The 21,492-nt window shown below is 34.7% G+C and overlaps 1 protein-coding gene across 2 annotated transcripts in view; it reads left to right on the top strand.

Annotated features, from left to right (window-relative positions):
• TTC13 (tetratricopeptide repeat domain 13) overlaps window positions 1-21,492 on the top strand; it is a 39,420-nt gene that overhangs the window by 1,384 nt on the left and 16,544 nt on the right. For both annotated transcript variants that reach the window (XM_030268312.4, XM_030268311.4), the window contains exons 2-15: window positions 2,511-2,605; window positions 5,270-5,345; window positions 8,115-8,185; window positions 10,443-10,508; window positions 11,997-12,089; window positions 13,141-13,257; window positions 14,082-14,192; window positions 16,760-16,842; window positions 17,936-18,077; window positions 19,302-19,476; window positions 19,880-20,036; window positions 20,301-20,431; window positions 20,763-20,895; window positions 21,379-21,471. In XM_030268312.4, coding sequence (XP_030124172.4) covers window positions 2,511-2,605; window positions 5,270-5,345; window positions 8,115-8,185; window positions 10,443-10,508; window positions 11,997-12,089; window positions 13,141-13,257; window positions 14,082-14,192; window positions 16,760-16,842; window positions 17,936-18,077; window positions 19,302-19,476; window positions 19,880-20,036; window positions 20,301-20,431; window positions 20,763-20,895; window positions 21,379-21,471 — 1,543 coding nt within the window. The remainder of the gene's footprint in view (window positions 1-2,510; window positions 2,606-5,269; window positions 5,346-8,114; window positions 8,186-10,442; window positions 10,509-11,996; window positions 12,090-13,140; window positions 13,258-14,081; window positions 14,193-16,759; window positions 16,843-17,935; window positions 18,078-19,301; window positions 19,477-19,879; window positions 20,037-20,300; window positions 20,432-20,762; window positions 20,896-21,378; window positions 21,472-21,492) is intronic.

Genomic DNA, 21,492 nt, shown 5'->3' with positions numbered 1-21,492 from the left:
AATTATGTACAAGAGAATAATCAGTGATGTGTCATGACAGCTGTCAGCATGGTTTTGTGATTTTTTTTCTGCCCTTTATTTCATAAAGCCTGTACTTGTATCAACAATTCCTGTACTCCCTACAACTAATATAAAACTAGAATAATCAGTTTGAATAATAGATGTTGTGGAAATAACTTCTTACAAGTTTCCTGCACTTGGGTTTTTACTTTCTGCCCTCCCTTGGGTATGTGTTTTTGTTTTCACATTATAAAGTTCTTTGGTTGGTTTTTATCACCTTTTTGTGTGTGTGTGTACTACAGTGGCTGAGAGGCATAGTATGTAAACATGAAATCAGATCATGAAAGTTATCTCATGTAACCATTGCTACAAATTATTCAAGCTTAAGCATAAAACAAGGAAACTTTCACCCAGTGCTGAGATAAAAATCTGTATATCCTACAAGTTAATAAATGGCAAAGCGCTTGATTACATCTGTTACTAGACCTGACATGAATGATTGACTCAAGGTACTCCTTCTGAGGTGGAATTGGAAGATTAGATTTTGATTTAATGGCGGATGTTGTTTTAAAGAAACCAGTGTAACTAGGATTGATACAAATAATTCTGCTTGAATCATCAGGTATCTCAGGTACCTTGCATGCACTGGTAGTAAGATAGGCCTGACTTACAGGACATACTTACCTTCAAATAGCTGTATAGTAATTCACTCCTTGCTGTTTAAGTGTTCAGACTAAATGAATTGCCAATTGAAAAATTCCCTTAAGCTCTTGGTCTTTGTTTTAGTACAACCTGCACAGAAGCTGAGATTTTTTTTTTTTTGGTCTCAGTCTTCCCTGTAGCCTCTACAAGGTCCAAAGTATTTCTCTGGTTGTTGTTTCTGAAAATGAAGAAAACTTCATTTTCATGAAGTTGTTAGTGTGGTTCAATTTTGATTGTGTCCAACTTGCAAACAAAGGCAGATCTATTTCTCCATGTGAGAAAGCAGTTTGTTGCCCTGAGAACTGCAAGATTTGAGGGGCCTTTCCTTGCTGTAGCTTGTATCAAGCTTGTGGCTTGGCTGTCTTATTCCCTACCACCTTACAAAAAATTCTTTCACTAAATCCTTGCTGTTGTGAAGAAAATTTTTCCAGAGGTAGGCCATGCCTGCACCTCTTTGTTTCGATGTCTGAAGTGACAGTTTCTTGTTGAGTCTGCAGCCAAAACTCTTAAGTTACTGAATCACAAGCACCAACAGGAGGAAGTAACGTGTTAATAACGCTGGTATAGCACAGGAGTATTTGACCAATATGAAGAACAAAGGGCAGTGATGAAACCTCATTCTGGCAGCGCTCTTTTCGGAAACTATGAGTGGTTGCCACTGTTCTGACAGGACTGACTTTAAACTTTGAACTTCTGCTTTTTACCACCCTGGCTTTTGTTGTAAAATTTCTTCCACTGGCTATCATTTATGGCTCAACATAGATCCAAGTTCCTATATTTAGGGAATTATTTTAGATGCTGCTTTGATTTATCTTTAGAAGAACTGTTTTTCTTTTTTAGCTCTGCGCTTGAGAGATAGGGAATTAATCAATTGCAATCCTTAAGAAGTCAAAATATAAGAGGGCATCCTGCCCCCATCTTTTCAAACTTACCAGCAAGTTTATATTTACAAACATCAAAGGAGATGATAAAATTTGGAATTTGTGACATGGTTTCAGGGAGATAATGCTGTATATTTTCTTTTTCTTGTTTATTCTTGAAACATTTAAAGATGATAGAAGTTTTAGGTTCCAAAGATTCGATAGTTAACAATTCTATTGGAATAGCAATTAAAAGCATCATGTAGGGAAAGTAGTGGTTTCTGTAGTCTATCAATCTGAGAAGGTGTTGTTGCTTATTTATTTATTCGATATCTTAAACTTTTTCTCTGCTATGTCAACAAGCTGTGTTTGACTTTTAGGAGAAATGAATCAGTCTTACGCTTTTTGAAATTACATTCTTAGTAGCTTATCTTTGTTTATGTTCAGTCAGTTGCAGTTCATTATTCCGGCTGCTTTTTACAGTCTTTATACCTCTGTTTTCTGCAGCTTTTCCCCTACCTCTTTATGGTCCATTTAATTTATTTCCCTCTCTGGGATTGGAATGATAATTTTATAGGTTACTTTTTGGGTGAGAGAATGGAACCATAATGCTGAAAGAGGATGTGCCTACCCCAAGCTCTTGATATTTGCTTACAAGTTCCTCCTTTTTCACCTCTGCCCCATTTTTTAGCACCTCTTTTTATTAATCTATTTCTACCCATAAGCATAAGTAGGGATAAAACTAATTATATGAAGCTTTCATGTCAGCTGTTGCTTCCCTGGCTCTGTGCATGTAGTGCTATGGGCAGAAAGCTCTTCATGAAAGTTCTTCCCCGTGGGATGCCCAGTGGGGAAGATGTTCAGCCAAACATGAGGAAATGTGAGATGTGATAATATAACATACGTGTAACTTTGGGTTCTGAAAGTATTTTCTCTCTCTTCTCGTAGATTCATCATTTTTGCACTTCCATGAATCAGATTGTGACATAGGAGGACCATCGTCTTGTGAATCTATACTTTCCTTGAATACAGAAAAAATTCTGGTATGTTATCAAGAGTATAACATTTACTAGATTGTTGAAGTTACAGATAACTTCAGCTGCATAACCAGTTAGAATGAAGTTCAGGGAAATAAATGGAAATAGATCTGTTAATCAGTATGCATAGCTGCCCAGAAGGCTTAAATACAAATAAACTCAAATTGCTCATGAAATATTACTTTGTAGTAATCTGTGATGAGTCTTTAGGACTGTCAACTAATTGACTCAGATGAGCTAACCTCAGTTAATCAACCAATTAATTTTTTGTTTTGGGAGTGCAGGAGCTATACTTGAAAAAGATGCAGTAGTTTCTACCCAGATTAACTTCCTGGGGTTTAATGCAAAACATGTGTAAAAGTAAGAGTAATGACTTCTAGTCTCTACAGAAGTAATACTGTGCAAAGATGAGAGAGGCTTCAGACTGAGTTTCACTAAATGTGATACTGACCTGGCATGTGAAGAATATTCTAACAAAAGAAGAGTGTTTTTTGGTAGAGAGACATCAAGAGGATTAAAGAGGATTATTTTGGAATTTGGGTTTTCTTGCAACACTACTCTTAGCCTTTTGAGAACAAGGATTTGATGTTGTATCTTCAGTCCAGTAGAGTACAGGTGTTGAAAATCTTAAAATGATTTCCATGTGAATAAACAAAGTAGCTTTGGCAAATTTTTAGAAATTATTGCCTATGAGGGAATGCGTAAGCAATATTATGACTGGAAGCAACTTCTCCAAAGGTGGGAATTAAAACTACTGTACTGCAAATCCACTAAGCCAGTTATTTAACTTGAATATTCTCCTTAGACTTCATCATATATTGGTCAGAAAGTCTAATCCAACAATACCAGTAATTCTTTCTATACACAGTGAAAAGTATATTTGTTGGTAAGAAATTTCCCTGTTAAAAAAAACCCAGACCAGTTGTTTTAAAGAGAGCAAGAATTAAACCTGTTGGGATATGGTGCTATGATGAAAATTCTCCTGTTTCTTGAAGACAGAATGACTGACATTTTTTAGCGTGTAGAGTTGCAGGATGTTTAACCTGTACCTGAATTCAGAGTTTGTTGAGTAAGTGTGAAAACAATTTTTCTGCCACCCCAACAGGTTCTGTTACTCTGTAATGACAAAAGAGGTGAGGTAGTGGTACTTCTCTTGCTGTCACATGCAGCTCAGTAATCCATAGGAAATTATTCTAATGTATTGTGAGATTCTTCTGCTTGGGGCTTATTTTTCAATATCAGTGTGGGATCTTGCTATATCTTGTCTTTGTCTGCAGACAGAGATGTGTAGATCTGTTTTTGTAAAACCACCCAGAAAGATGTTGTTCTTCAGTAAAAAAGTTGTGCTGTTTTTCCTAATATTAAAACAATTATAGAAGAATAATGTTTTGCAGAGTTAATTGTTAAAGGTGATTACGTGAAGGCCATTGGTGATATAAAAATGTTGTGTTTGTAAATGCATATGGATTGCAATGTAGATAGTTTTCTACCCTGCTCATTTCTGTGCTGTTTTATTAATGGCTTTTCTCTATAAGGGAAATAACTGCCACACTCTGTTGCTGTAGAGGTACAGATATAGGTGGAGTAACAATTTTCAGTGTTATAGTATAATGCAGAGTTCATACATTAACTTTTTATTGCAGTAAAAAATAAAAAGTTTGTAAAATCCATTTGCTAATCATTCATGCTTTCCAAAATACTCAAGCTCTTAGAGCAGATGAAATTAGACACACAGGGCAATAACTGTGCAATGGAATTTGACCATTTAACTTTTGCACTTTGTAGATAAACTAAATGTCTGTGTCATGGACACAATTAATGTGTCTACTCTTGATTGGTCAGGCAAAACAACCTTACAGGAGCACAGTAGTAGAAATGAGCTGTTTAGTTGAATTGAAAGAGGATAACTGAATGGAGAGATGTTATTTTTCTCCCTTCTTGTTTCCTAAAACAGTTTGAAAGACCTATTGATTTAAATTAACATTTTGTATTTTTCTAACATAAACTACTCTGGTAAGCTTACAGCTGTCTATGGAAAGTACTTGTGGAAGTAATCAGAGCTGAATATTTTTACATTTCTGAGGGGCTTGTCTTTGACAGTATTGGTTTCTGTAGGTGCATTATTTAGGGAGCAGACATCCTAGATAAGGCTACAGTTTGAACAAAGTGCAGAACTGATAGAATGTCATTGTTGAAAGGACAGACTCTTTAGTTTGGCATTGTAAAGTTTAGCTTTTCTATATTGATGGAGTGATGCTCTTCTCAGTGTTTATTTTCTGTGTTTTACTCTTCCCTTTGCAGGAGACAAAGGAGTAATTATAGAGTGAACAGTATAAGCTTTCATATGAAGTAAGGTGTCTTAAAAAGACCTGAAAACTTTACATTAAGCAAATGCAATACAGAAACATCAGTCACTCGTAAAATGCTGACAGTGTTCTTTCTGAGGTTTGGTTACCCTTATGTTAGAGCAGAAAACAGCAGCATCTGACTGAAGAGAAGCTTTTCTCTCTGTGGAAGACTAGGAATGAACTTGGTTTCACTTACCTTAGTGAAATCACATTCGTTTTAACTTTATGTTTTAAGGCATTCTCTTAAGGATTTAGGACATGGATTTTCTGTTAAATTCTATGTTGTTGTTTGCTGAACACTTAAAAATGTGATGTTTTACAGAGTCAAGCGAAGTTGCTTGCTGAGCAAAAACGATTTCCATTTGCTACTGATAATGACAGCACAAATGAAGAATTGGGTAAGATGTTTTATATAAAGTTTGTGCAGGTGATTGATGTGCTTTGAAAATTGATGATTGAAGTGATGCATTAATTTCAAATTGATCTTAATAAGTCTGGAAATACAGCAAGTTTTCTCTGGTTGTATAAAGCAAATACTTATCTCAATTGCTAAAAACCTTTCCTACTTTCTTCACTAGAATTCTTTACCACATCTGCTTAAGCAGATGTTCAAAAAGAATTCTGATTAAGTCCTTTTTAATATGCTCAGCTACTTCCTGTTTCCATTTTTCTGTGATTATTGATGACTAAAACTGTTCAAACATCCAGAAAATGTTACCAATGCAATATGCTCTCCATGAAGCATAAATATTGGATCTGTTTCCTGTCTCCACACTCCTCCCATTAAAACTTATATGCAGCAGGAAGACTTTCTGAATTATGTCCTAGGCTGTTACTTCAAGTTTTTTCAAAGCACACTCAGCACAAAAAAGTGGGGCCATTTCAAATAAATGAACAGGAAATACTTTAATCAAGGGACTCAAAAATGAAGTTGTGCTGCTTCCACAAATAGAGGTATTATTACAAGGCAGCGAAGACATTGTTGAGAATGTGTGTCAAGGAAGGCAGCAGACCATCTTTTGGAAGAGAGAGAGAGAGAGCAAAGGAAGATTTTATTCCTCTCTAATGAATTTAAAATAATTAAGAAGGTTTTTTTGGACATAGTTTCTGCCTTCATGAATTTATCCAGGAAAATTTGGGGACTTAATATTTTTTCATATTCCTAGACTATCTAGCTGTGTTGATAGGATCCTGCAAATACCAAACTTCTATTCAGATTAAAATATCTGATACTTTAGTATCTGTTCTGTAGACTTGGAATGCTATGCTAGAAGGTCTCTTTCCTCATGCTTGGCACGTAGGCTGGCAGCTATCTACCCACTTTAGTCCGAGGATGATGTGGTGTGAGGAACCTGGTTTGGTCCTTCTTGTTTGTGCATGTTGCTTTTTACTGTTCTGAGGAGAAGTAACACAGAATGTGTGAGACCTTCTGAAGGAATGTTGGGACTGAAATACTTTGGGTAATGGGCCATTGTTAACCATTAGATTTTTTCATAATGAAGTACTTGTAGTTTTGTAATATTAAAGATTAAAAAATCAAAAAGATACTATGTAAAAAGAAGTTGGTACTGTATCAGCTCCTAGCTGTCAGCCACTTGTCAAAGTTTTACAGACAGTTCACAGTTCAGTTTGGCTTTTTGCCAAGTGTCTTGTAGAAATTAAATACAGTCATTAACAGCAAGACAACTGAGTGACAATGTAAATCTTGGTTATCTTGCGCCCTCCACATTTTTCCTTAACACTGGAATGGTTGAGTTGACTTTATTTTATGTTCCATCTTTTCTGTGTTCTGGGATTGGAACCCTAAAGATGATACTAATAACTGTGTAGTCTTGAAGAAGAATGAAATGAGGAAAATTCAAGAGCTCTTCATCGTGTTCTTCCCCTGCCCATTTTTTTCCCTTTTTTGGTAATACTATGTATTTGTGCCAAGTGAAGCTTTTTATGTATTGAGGAGAAAGCTTATATTGCACAAAAATATTTCCTTCTTCATAATAGAAGTCTTTGAGCATGAGACAAGCTCTGGATTAAATAAACTTCTTATTTCTCTTTCATTTAACTGTTTTCCTTTTTTAATGAACTGTGCTTAGGAGCACTGCCAAAACAATGTGGCTTTGCCTGCCTGAAGGATAAGAGTCTGTGTCCTATTACTAATACCTTTGCTTGAAATTGCTTGTCTCTTCTCATGTTTGAATGAATAATTAAGCGGTGTCTCTTCCATTGCTAATTTCATTTTAAGTGGGGAAAAGTGAAATCTGCTTGTAGTTTCACTACCAGCTGTTTGAACAAACTGCCTGGGGGAAGTTCTCTCTAACTTTCATAGCTGTGGTCTTCAAGGTACTGTGTTTTGTTGGCAGTGTAGGCAGAGCTTAGTTCAGAGTTAAGAATTGCAGGAGATTAAGACATGCAATATGAATCAATCTTGAGATATTCAGCTGTCAGAACTGAACTTCATTCATGCAAGCAAAACTAGAGTTTTCTAGTCTTGTGATTTGACTGTATTTTTATGTGTTGTGGAAATGTCAGGAACGTATTTCTAATGGTCTGTTTCTTTTTCAAACACTTGCTTTCTGCTTCAAAATGGGGGGATGCACAAGAACTCAAAAGTTTTTCATAATTATAACATAGGTAAAGACTCCATTTTTCAATTTCATAAATAATGAAATCTGTTTAGTTGAGGTATTTTTAGGTAATTCAAATGAAGGGAAACGTTATTGTGAACTAATAAAGTTTAGCAATATGTGCACAAACAAATGGAAGTTCCTTAATTAAATTGTCAAAAACAGTTAGTGATAGCCAGGTCGCACTTCGAATTGAGAAAGCATCCAGGACTATTTTATTTGGATTATAGTACCTTTTCTGATCCTGAGTATTCGAGAAGCAAACATGGGGCCTTTCCTGAACAACTTGTAAAAAGGAGAGAAAAACCCCACAAGCAGATCAGAAAACCCCAAAACAGCTCTGAAGAGTACAGTATGAATTGAGTAATTAATGAATGCTAGGTAATGGCTGAGGGAATGTCATTTTGGTGGCCATTTAGGAATCTTCTGATTATTTTAATCTTCACTGCCATGTAGGAACTTAAACATTTTACAATTTAGTAATATTTAATGCTTTTTAAAAAGTCAGATTTTTTTGTTTTATTTACATTTTTAATGTTTTGTTAGCAATTGCTTACGTGTTGATTGGCAACGGCTTGTATGATGAAGCTATACGACATTTTTCAACAATGCTGCAGGTAAGTTTTCTGCTTGGACCTCAAAAAATAACTCAATAAAAATATCCATTGCCACATATGGCTTTTAATAAAACAAATATTAAATTAAGGATTTTAAAATGAGAGTAATTATTCTACTGTTTGTTCATTTTCTTTTCCATCCAAACATAAGCATACTGTTAAAACTGGGTGATCAGTATGTTGGTTATTTGGTGAGTATTTTTCTCATCTGTAGGCATAAAGTTTTATGGCACTTTGACCAAAAAAGCACGTGCTTTCAGAGACCTGACCTGTGCAGAGCTGAAGTTTTTTAGATTTGTCTGCTTGTTGTGTAGGATGAGCTATTTTAAAGTAGACTTTTTTGGGTGACGGCATGTTGCCAGTATCGTGAGAAAAAAAAGTCTTGACAGAGATAATTATTGCTAGTGGCGAGTAACACATTGCTTTCACAATGATAAATGATTTTGTATGCTGGCTTTATCCTTTTTCAACTGTAAGAACTGGATTTGTTTGATATATAAATAAAACATAACTTATACTTACATTATGGGTGTTTTTCCTGAACAAAATAAAGAATTCAGAATCTTCTGCAGCTAAGTAGGAGGTAGTCACATTTAAAACAAAATAAGTCCAAACAACTTATAAGCTTCAACTAAAGATGATTTTTAAAATACTGCATTTTTATTGCTAAAAACCTGGAACATCCAGAAGCATGGACATACTTTTTCATTTAAACTGTTTAAAGTACACAAATGCAAGCTGAAAGCAATACTGCAAATAATAGCATGTATTTTTTTTAAGTGTCATATGGCTTGTTCTTAAATTGAGTGGAAGTGTGGCAATTTAATGGAATTATTGCAGGGAATTTATCTGAGGACAAGAACATTTGGGGTTTTGTTTGCTTTTATTTTTATTTGGTTGATATATGTTTTTAGTGATATCTGTCTTTGATTTGTTTTAATGTGAGGAATTTTTTTTATCCTAATGAGAAATCCTGCTTCCAAAACCACTGGATTTACATATTGTTTCCTGTCTTTATTCAGAAGGAAACTTAATATAGGTGAAGACAAGAAAGATACACCAACTGTAGAAAGATACTGGGAGAAGCGTTTATGTGATAAGAGTACTTCTAAAGTGCCCACATCTCAGTGTAAAGGATGCTTTAATATCATGCTTATGGTATGCCTGAAAGGTTGTAATCATGATTGTTCACTCAGTTTTCCACAAGGCAATTCTAAATACATACAAAGTGAGCTTTAAAACATTTAACTAAATAAAACAGCTTTGCTTAGCCATGATGTTAAAAGTAGGAAGTTACCTACTGTTGATGTGGCCAAGCGTAAACTTGGAATCAGCTGGGTCTGGCTAGCTGCCAGCACTGATGTGTCACAAATTGTGTTGTTTTGTCCACAGAAGAGTTTGTTTCTTGGGAAACAGTTCGTTTCTTGGCAGATGTCCCAGTTAAAAAAGACTAGGTCTGTGCTACAAAGTTTTGTAGGACAGCTGTGTTCCTTGCAGGTGAAGATGGCTATTCCTGACTGGTTTTCAGGGAAACTTGACTGTATAGGCATTGCTATGTTGACAAAACAGTTTTGCTGTGTAGATCTTGAAATTTGTATGGGAAACCGTGGTTGGAGTAAGTGACGTCAAATAAGAAATAGATTTGCTATGTAGGGTGCATCCTCCCTAAGTGCCCAAGTAGGAAAGTCACAAAATTAAATCTAACTCAAGAAAAGTTGGTTTGAATTTTACAGAACTATTTTGGTAGAATACCTGTACCGAAAGGGTTTTAGTTGCTGTCCGAATATAGATTCCATCAGAATGTCACAATATCTTGCTCCCAAATTTTAAATCTCAAATTTATATTACATACAAAATAAGCTTTGAGTGGCCAAATTGTATGTTTCTTATCAGTTCAGTGACATGAGACAGAAGAAATTGCATAATTGCCAGTAAGGTTGCAGCTAATGGATTGGGTAACAGAATATTCTAATAAATTCTGTGTATTCTAATGTACACTGTGTAATAGGTTCTGGTAGGTGGTCACTGGCATGATAACTGCTCTCTGGCTTTTTTACCAGACAAATACTCCAGAACAATTCCATTAAATTGAATTGGAAGTTGTAAGCATATGAAAATATGGACTGTAATACAATACATTTCTTTGCCTGGCAGCTGTGATTGTTCATTGCTTAGTATTTTAGATCAGCTAAGATTAAATATATATTGAAAAAACCAAAAGCCCACACCACAAATTAATATTTTATTTGTTTAACAGGAAGAACCAGAGCTGGTTAGTGCAATTTATGGACGAGGGATAGCATATGGAAAAAAAGGACTACATGTGAGTAGATAATTTTTTTAGTTAATACCCAACTGAATTATTTGTGTTTGAACTATAAGGAAGGCTGTAACAGGACTAACTAGACTGGTTAGATCACGTTAAGTACACCCCAAAGCCTTTGTGCTGTTCTGCTTCCATGAGGAGTCTGTCCCTTGGCTGGTGCACTGTTTAACATAGAGGGATCTAGCAGATCGTACTGCTCAAGCCATGGATACATTTGCTTTGTGAGACTGTGGAAGTAAAGCTGTATGACATGAGTGTGCCAAAGGAGAAGGTTAGGCACTGTTGTGAGCGGTAGATAGTAAGGCTATGAGCCACAGCTTCTTGAAAGAGTTGCCTATTAAAATAGCAGGCATTGTCTTGCCTCTGAGAGACAGGTTTATGAAGTCCCACTGAATTCATCTCCATATTGCAGCTATATTTCATTTGGAAATGAAGAAGTCTTGCAGCCTGGGGACATTGTCAGCTCTTCCAATACAGTAGATTTTGCATTGCTTTTTGAGTGCTTATGCTTGATAGGTATACCACTTTGAATGTGTTAAAAAAAACCCCAAAGTTAAATTACTTGCTTGCAATACTTACTGCTCGAGTAACTTCTTGAGCAGAGAGAAATTTATGAGTAGACTGTGATCCTTCTAGGACTTTGTGGCCAGTTGAATCATAGTTGAATGGTTGCTAGAGTTCTAGAAGAATGAACAATTGAATAACTTCTTGAAAAATTTGTTTGTACAGAATATTTAATTATCCAGGGGTGCTGACAAGAGCTTGAAGTCCCTCATATTTGCTTGTTTTTAACATTAGCGTACGTTTGTTTTCTCAGTTTAGCTAGGTGTTGATACAGCTTCCATTTGTAAAAGTTTTTGAGTGACACCTTCAAGACATGAAGGTGATATTAAGCACAAAATTCCTTTGCTTTGAGACAGAAGATCCATGAAATCTAATACAGAATGTGCTATTTAATTACTTTGATTTTTTTTTTCTGATGAAGTAACTACTTCCATCCTATTAATTAAGTAACTACTTCATTGAGGACAGTTTAAAATTTTAGATAGGCAGGATGCTGTTGGTGTCACCCCGCTACTTGTCTGAAGTTGCAGACAGTGCTGATGACAACATTGGTGGGTGTGAGTGCGCCTGTGTGTAGGAGTTCATGTGGGAGCTTGAACCACCTTTGCTGCCAAGCAAGGTACCTCTGGAGCTATAAATCTAATATTTATTCACAGAGTTATATTAATAAATTATTAGAAGTACAACACAAAGATGATGTGTACAAGCAAAGTTTAGTTTCATTGTTTGTGGCAGACATGTGTTTTCTCCCAGTTATTTGCAGAATAATGCGTCTTGATATTTTTAGCGAAGGTGTGAAGAGCTTTTAATATAAGCTGTTACACTTTCAGACACTTAGCCAATCTAGTTGTCCTTCATCTTGAGAGTATATTAGTCTAAGTATGCGCAGTTATTCACCTTGTTTATTTTTCTCCTTTTCAGGATATGAAAAATGCTGAACTTGCTCTGTTTGAGCTTAGTAGGGTGATTAGTCTAGAACCAGATCATCCTGAAGTATTTGAACAGCGAGCAGAAGTGAGCATTTTTTGTGTCTTCTGAGACTTTTGGAGAACTTGCAATTATACAGTGTTTCTAGTTATATATTAACTGATTCAATGGCTAAAGCTTGGTGTTATATTCTCCTTTCTTTTAAAAAATACTAATTTTCTCTCAAACAGTGTAATTTGTGGAATATTTAGTTTTAAAAAAAGACATAGACTATATAGAGTTACTCCAGCCAATGGAGTGGCATGTATTATGTGTAAGTGTTCAGTTTTTGACATACTATATAACAAGATCATTTGTGTTTAAGGGGTTTTTTTATAAAATTAATCAAAATATCGCTTGAACCTTACTGTTTGCACCTTCTTAGTAAATCTGCTGTGAATGCTAGTTGTTAAAATACCAAATTTTTAAAAAATGAAATGTTTTGGGGTTATATTTGTGCGTGTAATTTAAAAATCATTTCAACCCACATATATTTTATTTTGAATATCAAGTTTTGTTTTGCTAACTAAATTACAGAAAGTGGATGTTAAGAAGCAGCTTTGTAGACAAACCAAAAGTATAAATATTAAAGTCAGCATGCTGTATAATGATAGCTGCCGCGATATTCAGAGTTTTAATGTTTTTAGTGATCTCTTAGCACATTTGTGAACCTTGATCTAAAAATGTGAAAGGCATTTGAATAATTGGAAATGGACCATTTTCCGTTGGGGGAATGTTTTTTTACAAATAAGGCTTAGGAGGATACTTTAATGACATTTTCATTTGAATATGTTGAAACGGCTTGAAATTGAGTATTTTGCTTTGACCAACTTGTTTTTAGTTTGGAATACAGGGTTTCTGTGAATGTGGTGATGTTCATGTACACTGATAGTTTTGAGAAATATTCTTTCAGATTTACTCTTTTCATAAGGGTTTAAAAGCCATAATTACCAAAATTTATAGTGGAACTTTCCAGCCTAGTCTAGCAAATACAATTACTCTGTTAAAGCTGAACATGGAAAAGAATAATGTTCATACTTCTAAAACAAGTCTATTCAGTCTGTCTGCTCTAAACTGTGTTTTGGTTTTGTACTCTTAGATATTGTCCCCACTAGGACGAATCAGTGAAGCATTATCAGATCTCACCAAAGCTATTCAGCTACAACCATCAGCAAGACTCTACAGGCACAGAGGTACCCTTTACTTCATATCCGAGGTTAGTGGATTTTGGGGATTCTCTTTGGTTGTTTGGGATGTTGGTCATTATTTTGTTGACTTCTGTGCTATTTGTACTTTTGTTCTAGAACTTAGTCCATATTTAGTTAAAAAACCCAAATCAATATAATAACAAAAGCCCTGATTCTCCTGTAGCTGGCTGACAGTTCAGAGATATTCTCTAAGTATTTCATTTGCAAATCTGTTTAATGCAGAGAATCAGAAGACAAGCACCTTGCATGCACACCTCAGATTCTATTGTGTTTGAGGAGTAGGATGTGGATAAAGAATTTAACTTGATTTATAACCTGCAGCTGCATTTAATTAGTATTGATAAACACCAGTATAGAAAGAAAATACTTATGGCCAAGGCAGTAAGTCTTTATATATTTAAGAAAAAACACTTCTCACAGTAAACAAAAAACCCCTACAAAAATGCTAATAGCAACATTTTGCTGTGTGATCTGTGTGTTGTTCTTAAAGCTTTAATATAGAACAAATAGCTTTATCTTCAAAGATTGTGTGAATACTAGATAGCTGATTTCCTACTTGATTCTTCTGAGAATAATAAAATAGATAAATAGCTTCCAGCTATTTATCTATTTACTTTAACATGTTTTATACAATAAATCCTGTACAAGATGGAAGTGTATTGTGCATTTTTTGATGTTCTGATTGGTAGTTGATAATCATTGCTGCTTAGCCCTGAGACGGACTTCATATATTAAACAAAACTCTGAAGTTTATTTTTATGGAAATAAAAGTACATATTACACTTCATTTGTGTGGTATTTTCTGTGTCATCTGAAATCTTCTTTATCATAGGATTATGCAACAGCCCATGAAGATTTTCAGCGCTCTCTGGAACTGAACAAAAATCAGCCTATAGCTATGCTTTATAAAGGCTTAACCTTCTTTCACAGAGGACTTTTGAAGGTAAAGCTATATTAAACAATAGTTTATATAGAACAATACCCTTTATTTGAAGTTATTTCCATGAAATAGTAGAAATATAATTGGTGTTGATGTATGTATTTTCTCTCACATAAGGAAGATTTTTAAGGTAAAAGAGTGCAAGCAAAATAAAAAGATTCCATTATATGATATGTAAATACTGCAGGTCTTGATGAATCTTATTAGGTCAGCAATAACAGGTATGTTTAAGGAGTGCTTTGAAATATATTTGTATTTAGCACCTCTGCTAATACTTGTATTATTATGTTCAAAAATTTCAAAATGAAATGGAGATTTCCTAGGTTTTGGGAAGTGGAGAGGGATGAAGAGGAAAATAATTTTAAACTCTTCCTTGAACAAGCTAGGGAGTAATCAAGGAAAGAGCCTTGCATTTATGCATGCTTATTTCATTTATATATTGTTTCTGGAAGGCCGATTCCTGACTCGGGGGAACATACTTGCACCTTCAGTTTCTAAAATCGGCAGGAAAGAAAAATCATCCAATGTCTTCAAGTTTTCACCATGCTTTGACTCAAAACTTCTCTCTGTTTTAGGTGTAGTAATATTGCCCCTGTCTCTTGTTTTTAAAGTATTCAGAGGTATTGCTGCTATTTTCCACAGTGGAGAGTAATTTTACAAGTATTCTGAAATCCTCAGTTTGAAAAATTAAGATGCAGTGGTGTGATTCCTGGAGTCCAACAAGGGAAGCTGTCTTTTTTTTTTTTTTAACCTCTGATAATAGCTTGGAGTTCATTAAGGGTTGTATGCAGAATCTGGAGGGAACCCAGGACTCCTGAGTTTTAGCCCACTATCTTTCACAGGCAAGCACTGCTTTTTTAATCTCTATTTTTTTTTTATTTTTGTAGTCCACTTCCTCACCTTTTTAATATCCAAGCAGGTATTTTTTTACCACAGTCTCACTGTATACTGTGAGAACATCAGACTGTCATTGAACTTTTATTGTCTGTATCTTCTTCCAGTAAGAAGAGAAACTTGCATATAATAGTCTGGATTTCTGATTTTTGTTGTAGGCAACAGAGACCCTAAAAAGTGATGGTGAAAATACAGCTGGCAAAAATAAATGCTGTCTCAGTTAGCAGAATAGAAGCAAAGTTTTCTTCTTTCTGATACATTTTCAACACATTTCTGCACTACCACCTCCTTCCTCCCAGTTTCTTTTCTCAAAGGAAGCATCTTCCCTCTCTGATACTCATGTTCAGAGAGATTGTCACTGAGTGGCTTTTCATCCCCAGGTACACCTTAGCTTCAGTCAGATTCAGTCTGCCTTTTAAAGGAAAGCTATACATGCCATCTGTTAGGTTTTATAAGGCTTGCTGAAAATTGAAGATTTGGGTTGAACACATCCACATGTGTTCATTTTTGAATGAAAAGAGATTTGTTTGAATCGCTGCTATTGGGAATAATAATCTTGGTTTTAAAACTTATCTATAGGATATGAACCTACCCATAGTTGTAGGTGATTGTCCTACATTTTTGTTTAATGGGTATTTTTGCACGCATTGTAGTGCTCAGAATAGATTTGATAGGTTTTCTAAATAAGAATTTCTAAATTGACTAAAGATACCAGTAATTATTCCCTTACAGCATCTAATTTATTGCACTGAAGACTTCAAGATACTTTTCGGACATTCCTTAGTAATATAAAGTAGTTGATTATTCCATCCTTAATTCTAAGTCTCAGTATTGAATATTTCAGTTGTGTAGCCACTCTAGTTTGAAAAGCTGAGTTCTTAATCCGATTCTTTGAAGAGGAATATTTCTTTAACCTCATACTTATTTTGTTAGCTTTTGTTTTTATTACACTGTATTCCTTACAACAGCAATAGCAGTAATAGCAACAGTACATGCTATTGTGTGAGGATGATCACTTACTCTGTAATCCCTAAAGAGAACGTTCCCAACTGAGGAAATAAGAAAGAATGCAATAGGACAATTAAAGGCAGATTTGAAGGAGTCTTTTGGACTCCAAAACTGAAGAGGTGTATTATGAATGAAGAAGGAAGACTGTAAGGGTAGACTGCTTTGCCTTTGGGACCAGATTGTGCTTTGAAAGCAAACTCTGAAGGGATTTCGTCTCTGAACTCTGTTAAAATACTAAAATAATTGCTCATTCCCACTGCATATTATACGGAAGAATTCCAGCTAAATCTGTCAGAATTGTAAAGAATGTTTTGGTATTTCATTTATTATGTAATAATTTTTACTCTACAGATGTTGTAATAGATTCATTTTGCAATAAATTAATTTGTAATAAATTTTGTAATAAAATACTAGAAGTGCTCATTCCCACTGCATATTAGGCAAAAGAATTCCAGCTAAATCTTTCAGATCTGTAAAGAATGTTTCTATATTTCATTTATTATGTAATAATTTTTACTCCATAGATTTTGTAATAAATTCATGCCTTGTTTGTTCCTTCCAAAGCTTTTGACATACAACAGTAAATTCCATAGCTAGTAACTACTGAGGATGCTGGAATTTAACGACTGTAGTAAGTTACAAATTTTTCTGTTGCTCCGTTTCTGTAGGAAGCCATTGAATCCTTCAAAGAAGCTCTGAAGCAGAAGGCAGACTTCATAGATGCATATAAAAGTCTGGGACAAGCCTACAGGTACTCATGTTCAGAAGTAATTTTAAAGTCATTTTTTTCTGGTTGTGTTCTTTAAAATGCACTCTTAAATTTTACACATTTGTTACAAAGTTGTGCAGAACCAAACGTGGTATTTGGTAGCTCCAGTAGCTGATATGGCTATGTCAGGATATGTTCAATATAAATAATTTCTATGTTTACTTTGTATTTTTAATATAGTCTCTGGTATCTCTTTGAGTCTGCCAGACTCAATGGTTAGTTAAATGGCAGTTTTTAGTAAGATGTGTTTTAGATATGCTAAATGATTTTTAAAAGATAGGAAGTGTTAATATAACATGAGCTGTAGCTGATTAAATCATGCTTCAGAGGTAGTGGCTTTGGTGTTCAAGCATTTATTTGAAACTAAAGAGCTGTGGTTATCACTATTCTGCTAGAAATTCTTTTTGGCAAATGTATTTAAAACTAGTAAATCTTGTTTATTTTTCTTGAGTTGCTTTTGTTTGAATTACTGAATTTAAAAACTGATAAACTAGATTGTATACTATTTCTGTTTTAACTTTCTCATGACAGTTTCTCTGTGACTGTTTTTACTGTCAGCTTACATGTACAGCTGTCCTGCACATGGAGTAATTTCAGTCCATAAATTTTTAGTTAGTTTCGTTTTCAAGCACCATATGCTTTTGTCTTTCTCAGCATTAAAGTAGTTGGTAAATTTTTAAGAACATGTTTGTACTTAAAAGTTAAAAAGACCTCTCAAAGATATTTTTTTCCAAGAATGCTTTATGTGGAAGTTTTATTTACTTTAGTTTCTGAAGAAATACCTTAGGTGTTTTTACAGTTTTAATGTCTGCTGAGGATTGTGAAGATCTGTGGTCTTGTGGATTGTATTTCAGAGTACATATTTCTGGGAGTAACAAACTCTGTGCAGCTGTTCTGTTATTACCCCAAAAGAATAGTTGAAAATTACTGCTTTTGCTATAGAAATTTTCCTTTACTACTGTGTTTCTCTTCAATGATATCTCCTTTGGACACCTTAAAATCACCTTTAACAAGTAATTTTTTTGTCACTATTGCCGTCTGTATTTTTCACTTTACACATTCTGGAATCACCTAGAGAGCTTGGCAACTTCAATGCTGCAACGGAGAGCTTCCAGAAGGCTTTACTGCTGAATCAAAATCATGTTCAGACATTACAGCTCAAAGGAATGATGCTTTATCATCATGGAAGCTTAGATGAAGCACTAAAGAATTTTAAGGTAAGCAGGCCCTAAATAAACACAAAATTTAAATATTTTAAACAAGGTCTTGTATTCAACAGGTTTAATAAAATGGACATATTTCCAAGTTTTTCATTCTGAGTGTGTGTGCATTTGAACTAGAAGTATTCTTTTATGAAGTCTGTCTTACAAGATAAAACGTAACAATTTGTAATTAAAAATGTAGTCGTGCTAAAACTGAGGTGACTGCTTTAACTGTTTTATGTGTTTGTAAAACCAAGCTCTGGCTGAAGTGTTTTATTTTTCTTTTTAAACTGGTAATTGTGTTCTTGCTAATACTTTGACTTTAAAGTTTTTTCATATTGGATGGAAGGTAAAATGTACTAGTCTGTAATTTTCAGCTGAAAATAAGTTACAATGTTTATCTAATTTTTCTAGACTATTTTCTTCTTAAAAATTCAGCATATGTTGTGATTCATTGTGCTTGCAAATTTTTTTATGTTGCCAAAATCTTGCCTCTGCTAGCATTAAATAATTGCCTTATTTTGGAGACAGAACAAAAAAAGGCAGATGTTATTTGTATGCCCATATTCTTAAAACCAGGAATGAAATACGATGCTTTTCCGAATGAGTCTGTGCTTATCCCAAGGAGAACACTTTATGTGCATTATTACATACTCACCTTCTATAACCAAGTTTGTAGATACTGATGTAATTGAAAAGGTACTTCAACTTCTGAGATGGAGATGCTAAAGACATGTAATTGCTGGAATAATTGGAGCATTCATTTCTGAATCATAAACTGGAATTTGCTGTGTGTTTAACCTACAGTAAATAGCTGAATAACATAGAAATGTACTAATGCATGAAATAGTGAAGAGATGAATAGTAGTGAAGACAGAAAAGATAAATATCTATATAATTAACCCAAAATTATTTGTAATATTGTCAGGAGTATATTTTGCCTGATTTCACTCAGCTAACATTAAGCTAATATTTTCAGAGCAAAGTATGCAAAGGCATATTGGCATCAGCAAGGTTTGGGTTTTCAGTGTTTTTCCCCTTTGATAAAACAGAAAATATTTTTTCTTACATTTGCTAGTAGTTTAAGTGCTCAGCAGCATCTGAAAGAAAATAATGATGGAAGTGGATTTTAATAGTCAGTAAATCTTTTCACATTATTCTGGCCAGATGGGTTGTATTATTTGAGGATATTCTTTCTGTCTCTTGATTTTTGAGTGCTTTGTTCCTTTAATCTCCTAGAGATGTCTACAGCTAGAACCATACAATGAAGTGTGCCAGTACATGAAGGGTCTCAGCCATGTTGCAATGGGACAGTTTTATGAAGGCATAAAAGCTCAGACCAAAGTTATGTTAAATGATCCTTTACCAGGACAGAAGGCCAGTCCAGAATATCTGAAAGTGAAATATCTCCGAGGTAAGTTGGAATTTTATTTTTTTTTAGGATATTCTTAAATGCTTCAATGAATCAAGTGTTAGCTTATAGTGATTCTAGAAAAAACTGTATATTGTCATGAGCACTGTTGACTATGTATGTTAAGAAAGAAGTACACTGATTCTTATTGTTCATACAGTTAAAAGCTAGGTCCAAAAATGGAACATACATTTCTACATAAATGTAGATTGTTGTGATACCTAGTTGAAAAAGACTTATTTCTTCTTGGAAATTGGCTTATAGAAAAATTATATTATCTAAAAATAACGACTTAAATAAGTCATGTTATTTAACTGACAAGCATATAACCTGGTTACTGTTTTTGTGTAATGGCATAAGTAAACTGATTATGCAAACAATATTTAATTTTATTTCCTTCCTCCAGAGTATTCTAGATATTTGCATGCACATTTGGATACGCCTCTTACAGAATATAATACTGATACAGACCTTCCTGGAAATTTCAAGGATCACTGGGCCAAAAATCTTCCTTTTCTTATAGAAAATTATGAAGAACAGCCAGGGTTACAGCCACATATAAAGTGAGAATTTTTATATTTTTTAAACCTATTTTAAATGGGGGGATCTGCCACTGAATTCAGTCAGACTGAATTCTTTTGAGGTATTGAACATACATACTATGTCTGTTCAGTGGACTGGAGGAGGAATGAGTGTCCTTTATCCTGTGTTTAAGTGTTTCTCACACAAATGGTATTGATTTGTAAAACACAGATTTGTTTGCCAAGTGCTTTTTCAGGATTTTTATAGCCAAGCTATGTCTGATGCATGTTTTTCTCCTCTGTAAGAGATGTGTTATTTCAGAATTTTGAAAGCTATAAGCCTGATGTGCAAGAACTCATATGTGTAGCTGATCATCTGGGTTCCATGATGCAGTATGAGACACCTGGATTTCTTCCAAATAAAAGGATACATAGAGGTATACTAAAAATGTTCTGTAAATTTGAGAGGGGGTGAGGGAATCAATGTGATAATTGAATGCTCTATGTTTTCTATCTGCAAATTAGTTTTATGCTCTATTTCTTTCAAATCAGATAGAAAGTTTAAAATAATCATTATGTCAGCATTTTCTTGGCCTAGCTGGGCACTGGAAATCAGGATTTCCCAGACTTTTTGATGTTGTCCATTCTTTTCTTATAAATACATTGCTTTCTCACTTCAGTTTTCCTGCCTGTGCAGCACTGAGTATTTGGCTCTAATTGGTTTTCTGTTTCTGTTGTTGGTACCTGTGTCCTCATGCCTCACCTCAGCAATGGGATTGGCCACTCTAGAAGTAATGCAAGCTGTGCAGCGGACTTGGACAAACTCCAAAGTTCGGATGAATGGGAAGACCAGACTGATGCAGTGGAGAGATATGTTTGATATTGCTGTGAAGTGGCGAAGGTAATGGTCACAGAGGACAGAGAGCAAGCCTGGATTGGTGGTTGTAATGATGAGTGCTCCAGCTGACCAAAGGGCTGCAGTCATGGAGAAGAAAATGAACACTTGCTGTTGTTCTGTAACTAGAAAAGTTCTGATAAAAGAAAAAGATGGTGTAGGTACAAGGACTGCATTTTTGAAAATACTCCATTTATCTTCTTCCATAGAGGAGAGGAAAAAATCAGAGTAGCATTTTCAAGTTGAGGCAAAGCTGAGTGAGACCATTGCAGCTAAGGCAAATAAAAACTAACAGTTTCAACTCCAGAAACATCAGATGTTTGAGTTGTATAGTTTTTATAAGAAAAAACCCTGGGTTTCAGGAAAAGCTCTTTTCCATAATCTGAATTCTAGCTTTTGCCTAAATTGTTCTGTCTGTGAATAAAGCTCTATTAGAAATATTACATGAATTGAAATATGTGCCAGTGTTGATGTCCTTTGTCTTTGTAGGATAGCTGACCCTGACCAGCCTGTGCTTTGGTTGGACCAAATGCCTGCCCGGAGCCTTAGCAGAGGTTTCAATAATCACATTAACTTAATCAGGTATGAGAGTTTTACAGAACA

The sequence above is a fragment of the Taeniopygia guttata genome, chromosome 3, assembly GCF_048771995.1.
Source record: "Taeniopygia guttata chromosome 3, bTaeGut7.mat, whole genome shotgun sequence".
Classification (NCBI taxonomy): domain Eukaryota; kingdom Metazoa; phylum Chordata; class Aves; order Passeriformes; family Estrildidae; genus Taeniopygia; species Taeniopygia guttata.
The sequence above is the reverse complement of the archived record's forward strand: the minus strand, read 5'-3'. Positions and strand labels throughout refer to the sequence as shown.